At 54.5% G+C, this 18624-nt stretch overlaps 1 protein-coding gene across 1 annotated transcript in view; it reads left to right on the top strand.

Moving 5' to 3' along the window:
- Sntg2 (syntrophin gamma 2) overlaps positions 1 to 18624 on the top strand; it is a 139159-nt gene that overhangs the window by 85309 nt on the left and 35226 nt on the right. Inside the window, 1 exon segment of the mRNA XM_090336226.1 lies at positions 16090 to 16219. Coding sequence (XP_090192352.1) covers positions 16090 to 16219 — 130 coding nt within the window.

The following is an 18624-nucleotide window of genomic DNA, read 5'->3' as shown; positions in this document are numbered from 1 at the left end:
TCCTCATCTAGAGCAGGGCTGTGTCCTCATCTAGAGCAGGGCTGTGTGCTCATCTAGAGCAGGGCTGTATCCTCATCTAGAGCAGGGCTGTGTACTCATCTAGAGCAGAGCTGTGTCCTCATCTAGAGCAGGGCTGTGTCCTCATCTAGAGGAGGGGCCTGTGTCCTCATCTAGAACAGAGCTGTGTCCTCATCTAGAGCAGGGCTGTGTCCTCATCTAGAGCAGAGCTGTGTCCCCATCTAGAGCAGGGCCCTGTGTCCTCATCTAGAGCAGGGCTGTGTCCTCATCTAGAGCAGGGCTGTGTCCTCATCTAGAGCAGGGCTGTGTCCTCATCTAGAGCAGGGCTGTGTCCTCATCTAGAGGAGGGCTGTGTGCTCATCTAGAGCAGGGCTGTGTGCTCATCTAAAGCAGGGCTGTGTGCTCATCTAGAGCAGGGCTGTGTCCTCACCTAGAGCAGGGCTGTGTCCTCATCTAGAGCAGGGCTGTGTCCCCATCTAGAGCAGGGCTGTGTCCTCATCTAGAGCAGGGCTGTGTCCTCACCTAGAGCAGGGCTGTGTCCTCATCTAGAGCAGAGCTGTGTCCTCACCTAGAGCAGGGCTGTGTCCTCACCTAGAGCAGGGCTGTGTCCTGACCTAGAGCAGCGCTGTGTCCTCATCTAGAGGAGGGCTGTGTCCTCATCTACAGCAGGGCTGTGTCCTCATCTAGAGGAGGGCTGTGTCCTCATCTAGAGCATGGCTGTGTCCCCATCAAGAGCAGGGCTGTGTCCTCATCTAGAACAGGGCTGTGTCCTCATCTAGAGGAGGGCTGTGTCCTCATCTACAGCAGGGCTGTGTCCTCATCTAGAGCAGGGCTGTGTTCTCATCTAGAGCAGGGCTGTGTCCTCACCTAGAGCAGGGCTGTGTCCTCATCTGGAGCAGGGCTGTGTCCTCATCTAGAGCAGAGCTGTGTCCTCATCTAGAGCAGGGCTGTGTCCTCATCTAGAGCAGAGCTGTGTCCCCATCTAGAGCAGGGCCCGGAGTCCTCATCTAGAGCAGGGCTGTGTCCTCATCTAGAGCAGGGCTGTGTCCCCATCTAGAGCAGGGCTGTGTCCTCATCTAGAGCAGGGCTGTGTCCTCACCTAGAGCAGGGCTGTGTCCTCATCTAGAGCAGAGCTGTGTCCTCACCTAGAGCAGGGCTGTGTCCTCACCTAGAGCAGGGCTGTGTCCTGACCTAGAGCAGGGCTGTGTCCTCATCTAGAGGAGGGCTGTGTCCTCATCTACAGCAGGGCTGTGTCCTCATCTAGAGGAGGGCTGTGTCCTCATCTAGAGCATGGCTGTGTCCCCATCAAGAGCAGGGCTGTGTCCTCATCTAGAGCAGGGCTGTGTCCTCATCTAGAGGAGGGGCCTGTGTCCTCATCTAGAACAGAGCTGTGTCCTCATCTAGAGCAGGGCTGTGTCCTCATCTAGAGGAGGGCTGTGTCCTCATCTAGAGCAGAGCTGTATCCCCATCTAGAGCAGGGCCCTGTGTCCTCATCTAGAGCAGGGCTGTGTCCTCATCTAGAGCAGGGCTGTGTCCTCATATAGAGCAGGGCTGTGTCCCCATCAAGAGCAGGGCTGTGTCCTCATCTAGAGCAGGGCCCTGTGTCCTCATCTAGAGGAGGGTGGTGGCCTCATCTAGAGCAGGGCTGTGTGCTCATCTAGAGCAGGGCTGTGTCCTCATCTAGAGGAGGGCTGTGTCCTCATCTAGAGCAGGGCTGTGGCCTCATCTAGAGCAGAGATGTGTCCTCATCTAGAGCAGGGCTGTGTCCTCATCTAGAGGAGGGCTGTGTGTTCATCTAGAGCATGGCTGTGTCCTCATCTAGAGCAGGGCTGTGTCCCCATCTGGAGCAGGGCTGTGTCCTCATCTAGAGCAGGGCTGTGTGCTCATATAGAGCAGGGCTGTGTCCCCATCTAGAGCAGGGCTGTGTCCTCATCTAGAGCAGGGCTGTGTCCTCATCTAGAGCAGGTGTGTGTCCTCACCTAGAGCAGGGCTGTGTGCTCATCTAGAGCAGGGCTGTGTCCCCATCTAGAGCTGGGCTGTGTCCTCATCTAGAGCAGGGCTGTGTCCTCATCTAGAGCAGGGCTGTGTCCTCATCTAGAGCAGGGCTGTGTCCTCACCTAGAGCAGGGCTGTGTCCCCATCTAGAGCAGGGCTGTGTCCCCATCTAGAGCAGGGCTGAGTCCTCATCTAGAGCAGGGCTGTGTGCTCATCTAGAGCAGAGCTGTGTGCTCATCTAGAGAAGGGCTGTGTCCTCATCTAGAGCAGGGCTGTGTGCTCATCTAGAGCAGGGCCCTGTGACCTCATCTACAGCAGGGCTGTGTCCTCATCTAGAGCAGGGCTGTGTCCTCATCTAGAGCAGGGCTGTGTGCTCATCTAGAGCAGGGCTGTGTCCTCATCTAGAGCAGGGTTGTATCCTCATCTAGAGTAGGGCTGTGTCCTCATCTAGAGCAGGGCTGTGTCCTCATCTAGAGGAGGGCTGTGTCCTCATCTAGAGCATGGCTGTGTCCTCATCTATAGCAGGGCTGTGTCCTCATCTAGAGCAGGGCTGTGTGCTCATATAGAGCAGGGCTGTGTCCCCATCTAGAGCAGGGTTGTGTCCTCATCTAGAGCAGGGCTGTGTCCTCATCTAGAGCAGAGCTGTGTCCTCATCTAGAGCAGGGCTGTGTCCTCATCTAGAGCAGAGCTGTGTGCTCATCTAGAGCAGGGCTGTGTCCTCATCTAGAGCAGGGTTGTATCCTCATCTAGAGTAGGGCTGTGTCCTCATCTAGAGCAGGGCTGTGTCCTCATCTAGAGGAGGGCTGTGTCCTCATCTAGAGCATGGCTGTGTCCTCATCTATAGCAGGGCTGTGTCCTCATCTAGAGCAGGGCTGTGTGCTCATATAGAGCAGGGCTGTGTCCCCATCTAGAGCAGGGTTGTGTCCTCATCTAGAGCAGGGCTGTGTCCTCATCTAGAGCAGAGCTGTGTCCTCATCTAGAGCAGGGCTGTGTCCTCATCTAGAGCAGGTGTGTGTCCTCACCTAGAGCAGGGCTGTGTCCTCACCTAGAGCAGGGCTGTGTCCCCATCTAGAGCTGGGCTGTGTCCTCATCTAGAGCAGGGCTGTGTCCTCATCTAGAGCAGGGCTGTGTCCTCATCTAGAGCAGGGCTGTGTCCTCACCTAGAGCAGGGCTGTGTCCCCATCTAGAGCAGGGCTGTGTCCCCATCTAGAGCAGGGCTGTGTCCTCATCTAGAGGAGGGCTGTGTCCTCATCTAGAGGAGGGCTGTGTCCTCATCTTGAGCAGGGCTGTGTCCTCATCTAGAGCAGGGCTGTGTGCTCATCTAGAGCAGGGCTGTGTGCTCATCTAGAGAAGGGCTGTGTCCTCATCTAGAGCAGGGCTGTGTGCTCATCTAGAGCAGGGCCCTGTGACCTCATCTACAGCAGGGCTGTGTCCTCATCTAGAGCAGGGCTGTGTCCTCATCTAGAGCAGAGCTGTGTGCTCATCTAGAGCAGGGCTGTGTCCTCATCTAGAGCAGGGCTATGTACTCATCTCGAGCAGAGCTGTGTCCTCATCTAGAGCAGGGCTGTGTCCTCATCTAGAGGAGGGGCCTGTGTCCTCATCTAGAACAGAGCTGTGTCCTCATCTAGAGCAGGGCTGTGTCCTCATCTAGAGGAGGGCTGTGTCCTCATCTAGAGCAGAGCTGTGTCCCCATCTAGAGCAGGGCCCTGTGTCCTCATCTAGAGCAGGGCTGTGTCCTCATCTAGAGCAGGGCTGTGTCCTCATCTACAGCAGGGCTGTGTCCCCATCAAGAGCAGGGCTGTGTCCTCATCTAGAGCAGGGCTGTGTCCTCATCTAGAGCAGAGCTGTGTCCTCATTGAGAGCAGGGCTATGTCCTCATCTAGAGGAGGGCTGTGTCCTCATCTAGAGCAGGGCCCTGTGTCCTCATCTAGAGTAGGGCTGTGTCCTCGTCTAGAGCAGGGCTGTGTCCTCATCTAGAACAGAGCTGTGTCCTCATCTAGAGCATGGCTGTGTCCTCATCTAGAGCAGGGCTGTGTCCTCATCTAGAGCAGGGCTGTGTCCTCATCTAGAGGAGGGCTGTGTCCTCATGTAGAGGATGGCTGTGTCCTCATCTAGAGCAGGGCTGTGTCCTCATCTAGAGCAGGGCCCTGTGTCCTCATCTAGAGCAGGGCTGTGTCCTCATCTAGAGCAGGGCTGTGTCCCCATCTGGAGCAGGGCTGTGTCCTCATCTAGAGCAGGGCTGTGTGCTCATATAGAGCAGGGCTGTGTCCCCATCTAGAGCAGGGCTGTGTCCTCATCTAGAGCAGGGCTGTGTCCTCATCTAGAGCAGGGCTGTGTCCTCATCTAGAGCAGGTGTGTGTCCTCACCTAGAGCAGGGCTGTGTCCTCACCTAGAGCAGGGCTGTGTCCCCATCTAGAGCTGGGCTGTGTCCTCATCTAGAGCAGGGCTGTGTCCTCATCTAGAGCAGGGCTGTGTCCTCATCTAGAGCAGGGCTGTGTCCTCACCTAGAGCAGGGCTGTGTCCCCATCTAGAGCAGGGCTGTGTCCCCATCTAGAGCAGGGCTGTGTCCTCATCTAGAGCAGGGCTGTGTCCTCATCTAGAGGAGGGCTGTGTCCTCATCTAGAGCAGGGCTGTGTCCTCATCTAGAGCAGGGCTGTGTGCTCATCTAGAGCAGAGCTGTGTGCTCATCTAGAGAAGGGCTGTGTCCTCATCTAGAGCAGGGCTGTGTGCTCATCTAGAGCAGGGCCCTGTGACCTCATCTACAGCAGGGCTGTGTCCTCATCTAGAGCAGGGCTGTGTCCTCATCTAGAGCAGAGCTGTGTGCTCATCTAGAGCAGGGCTGTGTCCTCATCTAGAGCAGGGTTGTATCCTCATCTAGAGTAGGGCTGTGTCCTCATCTAGAGCAGGGCTGTGTCCTCATCTAGAGGAGGGCTGTGTCCTCATCTATAGCAGGGCTGTGTCCTCATCTAGAGCAGGGCTGTGTGCTCATATAGAGCAGGGCTGTGTCCCCATCTAGAGCAGGGTTGTGTCCTCATCTAGAGCAGGGCTGTGTCCTCATCTAGAGCAGAGCTGTGTCCTCATCTAGAGCAGGGCTGTGTCCTCATCTAGAGCAGAGCTGTGTGCTCATCTAGAGCAGGGCTGTGTCCTCATCTAGAGCAGGGTTGTATCCTCATCTAGAGTAGGGCTGTGTCCTCATCTAGAGCAGGGCTGTGTCCTCATCTAGAGGAGGGCTGTGTCCTCATCTAGAGCATGGCTGTGTCCTCATCTATAGCAGGGCTGTGTCCTCATCTAGAGCAGGGCTGTGTGCTCATATAGAGCAGGGCTGTGTCCCCATCTAGAGCAGGGTTGTGTCCTCATCTAGAGCAGGGCTGTGTCCTCATCTAGAGCAGAGCTGTGTCCTCATCTAGAGCAGGGCTGTGTCCTCATCTAGAGCAGGTGTGTGTCCTCACCTAGAGCAGGGCTGTGTCCTCACCTAGAGCAGGGCTGTGTCCCCATCTAGAGCTGGGCTGTGTCCTCATCTAGAGCAGGGCTGTGTCCTCATCTAGAGCAGGGCTGTGTCCTCATCTAGAGCAGGGCTGTGTCCTCACCTAGAGCAGGGCTGTGTCCCCATCTAGAGCAGGGCTGTGTCCCCATCTAGAGCAGGGCTGTGTCCTCATCTAGAGGAGGGCTGTGTCCTCATCTAGAGGAGGGCTGTGTCCTCATCTTGAGCAGGGCTGTGTCCTCATCTAGAGCAGGGCTGTGTGCTCATCTAGAGCAGGGCTGTGTGCTCATCTAGAGAAGGGCTGTGTCCTCATCTAGAGCAGGGCTGTGTGCTCATCTAGAGCAGGGCCCTGTGACCTCATCTACAGCAGGGCTGTGTCCTCATCTAGAGCAGGGCTGTGTCCTCATCTAGAGCAGAGCTGTGTGCTCATCTAGAGCAGGGCTGTGTCCTCATCTAGAGCAGGGCTATGTACTCATCTAGAGCAGAGCTGTGTCCTCATCTAGAGCAGGGCTGTGTCCTCATCTAGAGGAGGGGCCTGTGTCCTCATCTAGAACAGAGCTGTGTCCTCATCTAGAGCAGGGCTGTGTCCTCATCTAGAGGAGGGCTGTGTCCTCATCTAGAGCAGAGCTGTATCCCCATCTAGAGCAGGGCCCTGTGTCCTCATCTAGAGCAGGGCTGTGTCCTCATCTAGAGCAGGGCTGTGTCCTCATATAGAGCAGGGCTGTGTCCCCATCAAGAGCAGGGCTGTGTCCTCATCTAGAGCAGGGCTGTGTCCTCATCTAGAGCAGAGCTGTGTCCTCATTGAGAGCAGGGCTATGTCCTCATCTAGAGGAGGGCTGTGTCCTCATCTAGAGCAGGGCCCTGTGTCCTCATCTAGAGTAGGGCTGTGTCCTCGTCTAGAGCAGGACTGTGTCCTCATCTAGAACAGAGCTGTGTCCTCATCTAGAGCATGGCTGTGTCCTCATCTAGAGCAGGGCTGTGTCCTCATCTAGAGCAGGGCTGTGTCCTCATCTAGAGGAGGGCTGTGTCCTCATGTAGAGGATGGCTGTGTCCTCATCTAGAGCAGGGCTGTGTCCTCATCTAGAGCAGGGCCCTGTGTCCTCATCTAGAGCAGGGCTGTGTCCTCATCTAGAGCAGGGCTGTGTCCCCATCTAGAGCAGTGCTGTGTTCTCATCTAGAGCAGAGCTGTGTCCTCATCTAGAGCAGGGCTGTGTCCTCATCTAGAGCAGAGCTGTGTCCTCATCTAGAGCAGGGCTGTGTCCTCATCTAGAGCAGAGCTGTGTCCTCATCTAGAGCAGGGCTGTTTCCTCATCTAGAGCAGGGCTGTGTTCTCATCTAGAGCATGGCTGTGTCCTCATCTAGAGCAGGGCTGTGTCCTCATCTAGAGCAGAGCTGTGTCCTCATCTAGAGCAGGGCTGTTTCCTCATCTAGAGCAGGGCTGTGTCCTCATCTAGAGGAGGGCTGTGTCCTCATCTAGAGCAGGGCTGTGTCCTCATCTAGAGCAGGGCTCTGTGCTCATCTAGAGCAGGGCTGTGTCCTCACCTAGAGCAGGGCTGTGTCCTCATCTAGAGCAGAGCTGTGTCCTCATCTAGAGCAGGGCTGTGTGCTCATCTAGAGCAGGGCTGTGTGCTCATCTAGAGCAGGGCTGTGTCGTCATCTAGAGCAGGGCTGTGTCCTCATCTAGAGCAGGGCTGTGTCCTCATCTAGAGCAGAGCTGTGTCCTCATCTAGAGCAGGGCTGTTTCCTCATCTAGAGCAGGGCTGTGTGCTCATCTAGAGACAGGCTGTGTCCTCATCTAGAGCAGGGCTGTGTCCTCATCTAGAGGAGGGCTGTGTCCTCATGTAGAGGATGGCTGTGTCCTCATCTAGAGCAGGGCTGTGTCCTCATCTAGAGCAGGGCCCTGTGTCCTCATCTAGAGCAGGGCTGTATCCTCATCTAGAGCAGGGCTGTGTACTCATCTAGAGCAGAGCTGTGTCCTCATCTAGAGCAGGGCTGTGTCCTCATCTAGAGGAGGGGCCTGTGTCCTCATCTAGAACAGAGCTGTGTCCTCATCTAGAGCAGGGCTGTGTCCTCATCTAGAGCAGAGCTGTGTCCCCATCTAGAGCAGGGCCCGGTGTCCTCATCTAGAGCAGGGCTGTGTCCTCATCTAGAGCAGGGCTGTGTCCTCATCTAGAGCAGGGCTGTGTCCTCATCTAGAGGAGGGCTGTGTCCTCATCTAGAGCAGGGCTGTGTCCTCATCTAGAGCAGGGCTCTGTGCTCATCTAGAGCAGGGCTGTGTCCTCACCTAGAGCAGGGCTGTGTCCTCATCTAGAGCAGAGCTGTGTCCTCATCTAGAGCAGGGCTGTGTGCTCATCTAGAGCAGGGCTGTGTGCTCATCTAGAGCAGGGCTGTGTCGTCATCTAGAGCAGGGCTGTGTCCTCATCTAGAGCAGGGCTGTGTCCTCATCTAGAGCAGAGCTGTGTCCTCATCTATAGCAGGGCTGTTTCCTCATCTAGAGCAGGGCTGTGTGCTCATCTACAGACAGGCTGTGTCCTCATCTAGAGCAGGGCTGTGTCCTCATCTAGAGGAGGGCTGTGTCCTCATGTAGAGGATGGCTGTGTCCTCATCTAGAGCAGGGCTGTGTCCTCATCTAGAGCAGGGCCCTGTGTCCTCATCTAGAGCAGGGCTGTATCCTCATCTAGAGCAGGGCTGTGTACTCATCTAGAGCAGAGCTGTGTCCTCATCTAGAGCAGGGCTGTGTCCTCATCTAGAGGAGGGGCCTGTGTCCTCATCTAGAACAGAGCTGTGTCCTCATCTAGAGCAGGGCTGTGTCCTCATCTAGAGCAGAGCTGTGTCCCCATCTAGAGCAGGGCCCGGTGTCCTCATCTAGAGCAGGGCTGTGTCCTCATCTAGAGCAGGGCTGTGTCCTCATCTAGAGCAGGGCTGTGTCCTCATCTAGAGCAGGGCTGTGTCCTCATCTAGAGCAGGGCTGTGTCCTCATCTAGAGGAGGGCTGTGTGCTCATCTAGAGCAGGGCTGTGTGCTCATCTAAAGCAGGGCTGTGTGCTCATCTAGAGCAGGGCTGTGTCCTCACCTAGAGCAGGGCTGTGTCCTCATCTAGAGCAGGGCTGTGTCCCCATCTAGAGCAGGGCTGTGTCGTCATCTAGAGCAGGGCTGTGTCCTCACCTAGAGCAGGGCTGTGTCCTCATCTAGAGCAGAGCTGTGTCCTCACCTAGAGCAGGGCTGTGTCCTCACCTAGAGCAGGGCTGTGTCCTGACCTAGAGCAGGGCTGTGTCCTCATCTAGAGGAGGGCTGTGTCCTCATCTACAGCAGGGCTGTGTCCTCATCTAGAGGAGGGCTGTGTCCTCATCTAGAGCATGGCTGTGTCCCCATCAAGAGCAGGGCTGTGTCCTCATCTAGAGCAGGGCTGTGTCCTCATCTAGAGGAGGGCTGTGTCCTCATCTACAGCAGGGCTGTGTCCTCATCTAGAGCAGGGCTGTGTTCTCATCTAGAGCAGGGCTGTGTCCTCACCTAGAGCAGGGCTGTGTCCTCATCTGGAGCAGGGCTGTGTCCTCATCTAGAGCAGAGCTGTGTCCTCATCTAGAGCAGGGCTGTGTCCTCATCTAGAGGAGGGCTGTGTCCTCAACTAGAGCAGGGCTGTGTCCTCATCTAGAGCAGGGCCCTGTGTCCTCATCTAGAGGAGGGTGGTGGCCTCATCTAGAGCAGGGCTGTGTGCTCATCTAGAGCAGGGCTGTGTCCTCATCTAGAGGAGGGCTGTGTCCTCATCTAGAGCAGGGCTGTGTCCTCATCTAGAGCAGGGCTGTGTCCCCATCTGGAGCAGGGCTGTGTCCTCACCTAGAGCAGGGCTGTGTGCTCATATAGAGCAGGGCTGTGTCCCCATCTAGAGCAGGGCTGTGTCCTCACTAGAGCAGGGCTGTGTCCTCATCTAGAGCAGGGCTGTGTCCTCATCTAGAGCAGGTGTGTGTCCTCACCTAGAGCAGGGCTGTGTCCTCACCTAGAGCAGGGCTGTGTCCCCATCTAGAGCTGGGCTGTGTCCTCATCTAGAGCAGGGCTGTGTCCTCATCTAGAGCAGGGCTGTGTCCTCATCTAGAGCAGGGCTGTGTCCTCACCTAGAGCAGGGCTGTGTCCCCATCTAGAGCAGGGCTGTGTCCCCATCTAGAGCAGGGCTGTGTCCTCATCTAGAGCAGGGCTGTGTCCTCATCTAGAGGAGGGCTGTGTCCTCATCTAGAGCAGGGCTGTGTCCTCATCTAGAGCAGGGCTGTGTGCTCATCTAGAGCAGAGCTGTGTGCTCATCTAGAGAAGGGCTGTGTCCTCATCTAGAGCAGGGCTGTGTGCTCATCTAGAGCAGGGCCCTGTGACCTCATCTACAGCAGGGCTGTGTCCTCATCTAGAGCAGGGCTGTGTCCTCATCTAGAGCAGAGCTGTGTGCTCATCTAGAGCAGGGCTGTGTCCTCATCTAGAGCAGGGTTGTATCCTCATCTAGAGTAGGGCTGTGTCCTCATCTAGAGCAGGGCTGTGTCCTCATCTAGAGCTGGGCTGTGTCCTCATCTAGAGCAGGGCTGTGTCCCCATCTAGAGCTGGGCTGTGTCCTCATCTAGAGCAGGGCTGTGTCCTCATCTAGAGCAGGGTTGTATCCTCATCTAGAGTAGGGCTGTGTCCTCATCTAGAGCAGGGCTGTGTCCCCATCTAGAGCTGGGCTGTGTCCTCATCTAGAGCAGGGCTGTGTCCTCATCTAGAGCAGGGCTGTGTCCTCATCTAGAGCAGGGCTGTGTCCTCACCTAGAGCAGGGCTGTGTCCCCATCTAGAGCAGGGCTGTGTCCCCATCTAGAGCAGGGCTGTGTCCTCATCTAGAGCAGGGCTGTGTCCTCATCTAGAGGAGGGCTGTGTCCTCATCTAGAGCAGGGCTGTGTCCTCATCTAGAGCAGGGCTGTGTGCTCATCTAGAGCAGAGCTGTGTGCTCATCTAGAGAAGGGCTGTGTCCTCATCTAGAGCAGGGCTGTGTGCTCATCTAGAGCAGGGCCCTGTGACCTCATCTACAGCAGGGCTGTGTCCTCATCTAGAGCAGGGCTGTGTCCTCATCTAGAGCAGAGCTGTGTGCTCATCTAGAGCAGGGCTGTGTCCTCATCTAGAGCAGGGTTGTATCCTCATCTAGAGTAGGGCTGTGTCCTCATCTAGAGCAGGGCTGTGTCCTCATCTAGAGGAGGGCTGTGTCCTCATCTAGAGCAGGGCTGTGTCCTCATCTATAGCAGGGCTGTGTCCTCATCTAGAGCAGGGCTGTGTGCTCATATAGAGCAGGGCTGTGTCCCCATCTAGAGCAGGGTTGTGTCCTCATCTAGAGCAGGGCTGTGTCCTCATCTAGAGCAGAGCTGTGTCCTCATCTAGAGCAGGGCTGTGTCCTCATCTAGAGCAGAGCTGTGTGCTCATCTAGAGCAGGGCTGTGTCCTCATCTAGAGCAGGGTTGTATCCTCATCTAGAGTAGGGCTGTGTCCTCATCTAGAGCAGGGCTGTGTCCTCATCTAGAGGAGGGCTGTGTCCTCATCTAGAGCATGGCTGTGTCCTCATCTATAGCAGGGCTGTGTCCTCATCTAGAGCAGGGCTGTGTGCTCATATAGAGCAGGGCTGTGTCCCCATCTAGAGCAGGGTTGTGTCCTCATCTAGAGCAGGGCTGTGTCCTCATCTAGAGCAGAGCTGTGTCCTCATCTAGAGCAGGGCTGTGTCCTCATCTAGAGCAGGAGTGTGTCCTCACCTAGAGCAGGGCTGTGTCCTCACCTAGAGCAGGGCTGTGTCCCCATCTAGAGCTGGGCTGTGTCCTCATCTAGAGCAGGGCTGTGTCCTCATCTAGAGCAGGGCTGTGTCCTCATCTAGAGCAGGGCTGTGTCCTCACCTAGAGCAGGGCTGTGTCCCCATCTAGAGCAGGGCTGTGTCCCCATCTAGAGCAGGGCTGTGTCCTCATCTAGAGCAGGGCTGTGTCCTCATCTAGAGGAGGGCTGTGTCCTCATCTTGAGCAGGGCTGTGTCCTCATCTAGAGCAGGGCTGTGTGCTCATCTAGAGCAGGGCTGTGTGCTCATCTAGAGAAGGGCTGTGTCCTCATCTAGAGCAGGGCTGTGTGCTCATCTAGAGCAGGGCCCTGTGACCTCATCTACAGCAGGGCTGTGTCCTCATCTAGAGCAGGGCTGTGTCCTCATCTAGAGCAGAGCTGTGTGCTCATCTAGAGCAGGGCTGTGTCCTCATCTAGAGCAGGGCTATGTACTCATCTAGAGCAGAGCTGTGTCCTCATCTAGAGCAGGGCTGTGTCCTCATCTAGAGGAGGGGCCTGTGTCCTCATCTAGAACAGAGCTGTGTCCTCATCTAGAGCAGGGCTGTGTCCTCATCTAGAGCAGGGCTGTGTCCTCATCTAGAGCAGAGCTGTGTCCCCATCTAGAGCAGGGCCCTGTGTCCTCATCTAGAGCAGGGCTGTGTCCTCATCTAGAGCAGGGCTGTGTCCTCATCTAGAGCAGGGCTCTGTCCCCATCAAGAGCAGGGCTGTGTCCTCATCTAGAGCAGGGCTGTTTCCTCATCTAGAGCAGAGCTGTGTCCTCATTGAGAGCAGGGCTATGTCCTCATCTAGAGGAGGGCTGTGTCCTCATCTAGAGCAGGGCCCTGTGTCCTCATCTAGAGTAGGGCTGTGTCCTCATCTAGAGCAGGGCTGTGTCCTCATCTAGAACAGAGCTGTGTCCTCATCTAGAGCATGGCTGTGTCCTCATCTAGAGCAGGGCTGTGTCCTCATCTAGAACAGAGCTGTGTCCTCATCTAGAGCAGGGCTGTGTCCTCACCTAGAGCAGGGCTGTGTCCTCACCTAGAGCAGGGCTGTGTCCTCACCTAGAGCAGGGCTGTGTTCCCATCTAGAGCAGGGCTGTGTCCTCATCTAGAGCAGGGCTGTGTCCTCATCTAGAGCAGGGCTGTGTCCTCATCTAGAGGAGGGCTGTGTCCTCATGTAGAGGATGGCTGTGTCCTCATCTAGAGCAGGGCTGTGTCCTCATCTAGAGCAGGGCTGTGTCCTCATCTAGAGGAGGGCTGTGTCCTCATGTAGAGGATGGCTGTGTCCTCATCTAGAGCAGGGCTGTGTCCTCATCTAGAGCAGGGCCCTGTGTCCTCATCTAGAGCAGGGCTGTGTCCTCATCTAGAGCAGGGCTGTGTCCCCATCTAGAGCAGGGTTGTGTCCTCATCTAGAGCAGGGCTGTGTCCTCATCTAGAGCAGAGCTGTGTCCTCATCTAGAGCAGGGCTGTGTCCTCATCTAGAGCAGGAGTGTGTCCTCACCTAGAGCAGGGCTGTGTCCTCACCTAGAGCAGGGCTGTGTCCCCATCTAGAGCTGGGCTGTGTCCTCATCTAGAGCAGGGCTGTGTCCTCATCTAGAGCAGGGCTGTGTCCTCATCTAGAGCAGGGCTGTGTCCTCACCTAGAGCAGGGCTGTGTCCCCATCTAGAGCAGGGCTGTGTCCCCATCTAGAGCAGGGCTGTGTCCTCATCTAGAGCAGGGCTGTGTCCTCATCTAGAGGAGGGCTGTGTCCTCATCTTGAGCAGGGCTGTGTCCTCATCTAGAGCAGGGCTGTGTGCTCATCTAGAGCAGGGCTGTGTGCTCATCTAGAGAAGGGCTGTGTCCTCATCTAGAGCAGGGCTGTGTGCTCATCTAGAGCAGGGCCCTGTGACCTCATCTACAGCAGGGCTGTGTCCTCATCTAGAGCAGGGCTGTGTCCTCATCTAGAGCAGAGCTGTGTGCTCATCTAGAGCAGGGCTGTGTCCTCATCTAGAGCAGGGCTATGTACTCATCTAGAGCAGAGCTGTGTCCTCATCTAGAGCAGGGCTGTGTCCTCATCTAGAGGAGGGGCCTGTGTCCTCATCTAGAACAGAGCTGTGTCCTCATCTAGAGCAGGGCTGTGTCCTCATCTAGAGCAGGGCTGTGTCCTCATCTAGAGCAGAGCTGTGTCCCCATCTAGAGCAGGGCCCTGTGTCCTCATCTAGAGCAGGGCTGTGTCCTCATCTAGAGCAGGGCTGTGTCCTCATCTAGAGCAGGGCTCTGTCCCCATCAAGAGCAGGGCTGTGTCCTCATCTAGAGCAGGGCTGTTTCCTCATCTAGAGCAGAGCTGTGTCCTCATTGAGAGCAGGGCTATGTCCTCATCTAGAGGAGGGCTGTGTCCTCATCTAGAGCAGGGCCCTGTGTCCTCATCTAGAGTAGGGCTGTGTCCTCATCTAGAGCAGGGCTGTGTCCTCATCTAGAACAGAGCTGTGTCCTCATCTAGAGCATGGCTGTGTCCTCATCTAGAGCAGGGCTGTGTCCTCATCTAGAACAGAGCTGTGTCCTCATCTAGAGCAGGGCTGTGTCCTCACCTAGAGCAGGGCTGTGTCCTCACCTAGAGCAGGGCTGTGTCCTCACCTAGAGCAGGGCTGTGTTCCCATCTAGAGCAGGGCTGTGTCCTCATCTAGAGCAGGGCTGTGTCCTCATCTAGAGCAGGGCTGTGTCCTCATCTAGAGGAGGGCTGTGTCCTCATGTAGAGGATGGCTGTGTCCTCATCTAGAGCAGGGCTGTGTCCTCATCTAGAGCAGGGCCCTGTGTCCTCATCTAGAGCAGGGCTGTGTCCTCATCTAGAGCAGGGCTGTGTCCCCATCTAGAGCAGGGCTGTGTTCTCATCTAGAACAGAGCTGTGTCCTCATCTAGAGCAGGGCTGTGTCCTCATCTAGAGCAGAGCTGTGTCCTCATCTAGAGCAGGGCTGTGTCCTCATCTAGAGCAGAGCTGTGTCCTCATCTAGAGCAGGGCTGTTTCCTCATCTAGAGCAGGGCTGTGTTCTCATCTAGAGCATGGCTGTGTCCTCATCTAGAGCAGGGCTGTGTCCTCATCTAGAGCATGGCTGTGTCCTCATCTAGAGCAGGGCTGTGTCCTCATCTAGAGCAGAGCTGTGTCCTCATCTAGAGGAGGGCTGTGTCCTCATCTAGAGCAGGGCTGTGTCCTCATCTAGAGCAGGGCTCTGTGCTCATCTAGAGCAGGGCTGTGTCCTCACCTAGAGCAGGGCTGTGTCCTCATCTAGAGCAGAGCTGTGTCCTCATCTAGAGCAGGGCTGTGTGCTCATCTAGAGCAGGGCTGTGTGCTCATCTAGAGCAGGGCTGTGTCGTCATCTAGAGCAGGGCTGTGTCCTCATCTAGAGCAGGGCTGTTTCCTCATGTAGAGCAGAGCTGTGTCCTCATCTAGAGCAGGGCTGTGTCCTCATCTAGAGCAGGGCTGTGTGCTCATCTAGAGGAGGGCTGTGTCCTCATCTATAGCAGGGCTGTGTCCTCATCTAGAGCAGGGCTGTGTCCTCATCTTGAGCAGGGCTGTGTCCTCATGTAGAACAGGCCCTGTGTCCTCATTTAGAAAAGGGCTTAGCCCTTCACCCCTGGCAGGTTGCTGTGCCCCTCACCAAGGGCAGGTAACCTGTAGCAGTAATCGCCATTCTTGGATGTAGTCCTCCTATGCAGTGAATAGCAATGCCGAGGCACCTGGAGCACAGTGAGCCTGAAGTTGCCCAGGCTTTTGTCTGCTTTGTGAGACATGGGCTCTCTTTCCCGCCCCTCCCCAAATGCCCCACTCACAGAGCTGATGGCTTGACCTGAAAGCCCCAGAGGTCTGTGCAGAATTGGAAGGAGCTGAGAGTTTGGAGGCCTGTGTGAACTGAAACACGGTGTCTGCAAAAGGATTCCTGACACCCTGTGTGTGTCCACAGCCAGGGCAGTGGGAGCCAGTGCCAGGTGTCTGAGTGTTACAAGAATGGGGAATCACAGCTTGGGAGAGGAAGGCATCCAGGGTCCTGGGAGGCGTGGAGGAGGCAGTGTTTCCTCTGTGGAGAGCCAGGCCTCTAAAGACAGCCACAGGCACAGTTACACAAAGAGGTTTCGATTCAATACGAGCAGTGCATCTTCACCAAGCTCACCCCTGTTCTCCATCTCACCCCTCACTCCGGTTCAGTTTTACAGTGTCCACTGATGGTATGTCTCCATTTGCTCTCCACCCTTCTTCCACTCACTTCCCTTGTTGTCCTTGACCCTGCCACACGTGTTCCAGCTTCCTGGGACTAATTTTGTTAGACTAATTAGTTGTTCAGAGTTTTACCACACTTGAGTTAGTGTGTATATGTATGCACTTGTCAGTATATGCTTACGTACCTATAATTTAGATCTAACTTCCACAAAGGAGAGAAATCACGTGTCCTCTGTCGATAGCCCAGATTCTGACCGTTGTGGCTGGGAGTGGATGGACGGTCTGTCCTGGAAAGTGACAGCTAACAAGGGAGTTGTCAGCATGTCACATGGTGTCATGGAGACAGGCGTGTGGCTTGTCCTGTCTCCTCCTGGCTCTTCATGGGATGCTGGCTGTTCAGCGTCCTTCCCTTTAGATTCTTCCAGCGTGCTGAAGTTCTTTTACATTCAAGGAAGCGAATGCTTTGTCTTTGTGGATGCCTGAGAGGATGTTTTAATGGTTTTGTCCACAGAAAACACTTCACTTAGATGAGACAGGCTGCCTCCTCCACAGGCCCTGGGCACAGCCTTTCTGATGATTCTGTCTTGACTGATTCTCACTTGTTTTTTGCAGGCTCCACCGTCGCCTTCCTCGCCCATAGCTAATGAACCAAAATTTGAGAAGCACTGGCTGGACACCTTGTCGGTGCCTCTGTCCATGGCTCGGGTCTCCAGATACAGAGCTGGCACCGAAAAGCTCAGGTGTGTGACCTTCAGAACCGGGAAGGGGCAGCTGCGTCTGTGCTGGACCTGGTGGCCCAAAGGCTGCTGCCGACCGCGGGTGCTGTGAGCAGTGATGGCTGCTCTACCGCGCGGGGGCTCAGGGGAAGGTGAGGAACGGGGGGGAGGACTGTAGCCATCAGAGATGCTGATGCACAATGCTCTGTGGTGTCTCATGACCATTGTCACTGCAAGGAGAAATCGGGTTTTCAGTTCTAAATGGTAACAGAATTAGGCCCAAAATGAACAGACTGAATCGTACCTAAATGGCAAAGAATTACAGAAAAGCCCTGTAAACTCAGTGGACTTTCTTTCCTGCATTCACCCAACTCCCCTCGTCTGTGGGTTTTGTCAGCCAAGTAATCATGGGAAGTACCTGAAAAGTATTCTCTTTCCAGAGCTGTTTTGATGTGAGCGGTGGGTCAGTGTCCTGGGTGACTCCCTCAGAGAGCCAGAAGCAACTGCTCAGTGCTCTTTCTGCAGGTTGAAGGCAGAAGTGGGAATGACACCTGCCTGCAGCTTCTGTCCACACAGGAAAGGTGTTGTCACTTGTAGATGGAGACTTCATGCAGCGTGCTGGAATGGGTATCAGGTGTGGTTTGTGTGTTTGTGCTATGTGGTAGGAGTGTGTGCTTGTAATGTATGGTTGTAGTGTTTGTGTTATGCCTGGTATGTGGTTGCGGTTGTAGTCTGTGTGTGTGTGTGTGTGTGTGTCTGTAGTATTTGTGACGTGTGGTGCTATGTGTGGTTATCATTGTGGTTGTAGTGTTGGTGTTATTTCTGGATTGTGTGTGTCTGCTGTAGTATTTGTGACGTGTGGTGGTATGTGTGGTTATCATTGTGGTTGTAGTGTTGGTGTTATTTCTAGATTGTGTGTTTCTGCTGTAGTATTTGTGACGTGTGGTGGTATGTGTGGTTATCATTGTGGTTGTAGTGTTGGTGTTATTTCTGGATTGTGTGTGTCTGTAGTATTTGTGACGTGTGGTGGTATGTGTGGCTATCGTGTGTGGTTGTAGTGTTGGTGTTATTTCTGGATTGTGTGTGTCTGCTGTAGTATTTGTGACATGTGGTGGTATGTGTGGCTATCGTGTGTGGTTGTAGTGTTGGTGTTATTTCTGGATTGTGTGTGTCTGCTGTAGTATTTGTGACGTGTGGTGGTATGTGTGGTTATCATTGTGGTTGTAGTGTTGGTGTTATTTCTGGATTGTGTGTGTCTGCTGTAGTATTTGTGACGTGTGGTGCTATGTGTGGTTATCATTGTGGTTGTAGTGTTGGTGTTATTTCTGGATTGTGTGTGTCTGCTGTAGTATTTATGACGTGTGGTGGTATGTGTGGTTATCATTGTGGTTGTAGTGTTGGTGTTATTTCTGGATTGTGTGTGTCTGCTGTAGTATTTGTGACGTGTGGTGGTATGTGTGGTTATCATTGTGGTTGTAGTGTTGGTGTTTTTTCTGGATTGTGTGTGTCTGCTGTAGTATTTGTGACGTGTGGTGGTATGTGTGGTTATCATTGTGGTTGTAGTGTTGGTGTTATTTCTGGATTGTGTGTGTCTGCTGTAGTATTTGTGACGTGTGGTGCTATGTGTGGTTGTCATTGTGGTTGTAGTGTTGGTGTTATTTCTGGATTGTGTGTGTCTGTAGTATTTGTGACGTGTGGTGGTATGTGTGGTTATCATTGTGGTTGTAGTGTTGCTGTTATTTCTGGATTGTGTGTGTCTACTGAAGTATTTGTGACGTGTGGTGGTGGTATGTGTGGTTATCATTGTGGTTGTAGTGTTGGTGTTATTTCTGGATTGTGTGTGTCTGCTGTAGTATTTGTGACGTGTGGTGGAATGTGTGGTTGTAGTGTTTATGACATGGGGTTGTGCTATATGGTCACGAATGTGGTGTGTGGACAGACACTGGAAATCCATAAGCCTTCTTCACTGGTCTTAGGTGCAAACAAGGTACCCCCTGGCTTTGCTTTTGAGGAAGGCAAAATGAGGAAAGACGTGGGAGGGACATGGAGAGACTGAACATCGGCTGGTTCCCTGCAGGACTCTCACCATCAGCACCCATGAAGAAAGGACTGACATGAGGGCAGAGCACTGCAGCAAGGCCGTCCCTGAGGAGATTAGTGTGCAGAGCTTGAGAGGTGGAAAGCCGGGGTGGTAGAGAGGCGCAAACACAAACAAGAAGACACTGGGAGGGCTGCTTTCACCATGTGCATCCCCCCCCCTGAGACGTGTGTGCGCACACACGCACACGTGTGGTGACGTGCGTTGTGTGCGAGGGGCATGTATGTGTCTATGGGTGCGTCTGTGTGACTTTCTTACAGTTTATTCCTTTGACTTGCTTTGGTTCACTTAAGAACTGACTTGAGACTTGGGCACATTATCCGTCTTGACAAG

This window comes from Megascapheus bottae, chromosome 7 (assembly GCF_031878675.1).
Source record: "Megascapheus bottae isolate mThoBot1 chromosome 7, mThoBot2.hap1, whole genome shotgun sequence".
In the NCBI taxonomy this organism is placed as follows: Eukaryota; Metazoa; Chordata; class Mammalia; order Rodentia; family Geomyidae; genus Megascapheus; species Megascapheus bottae.
Note: the sequence above shows the minus strand (reverse complement) of the source record. Positions and strands in the feature narration are given on the sequence as shown.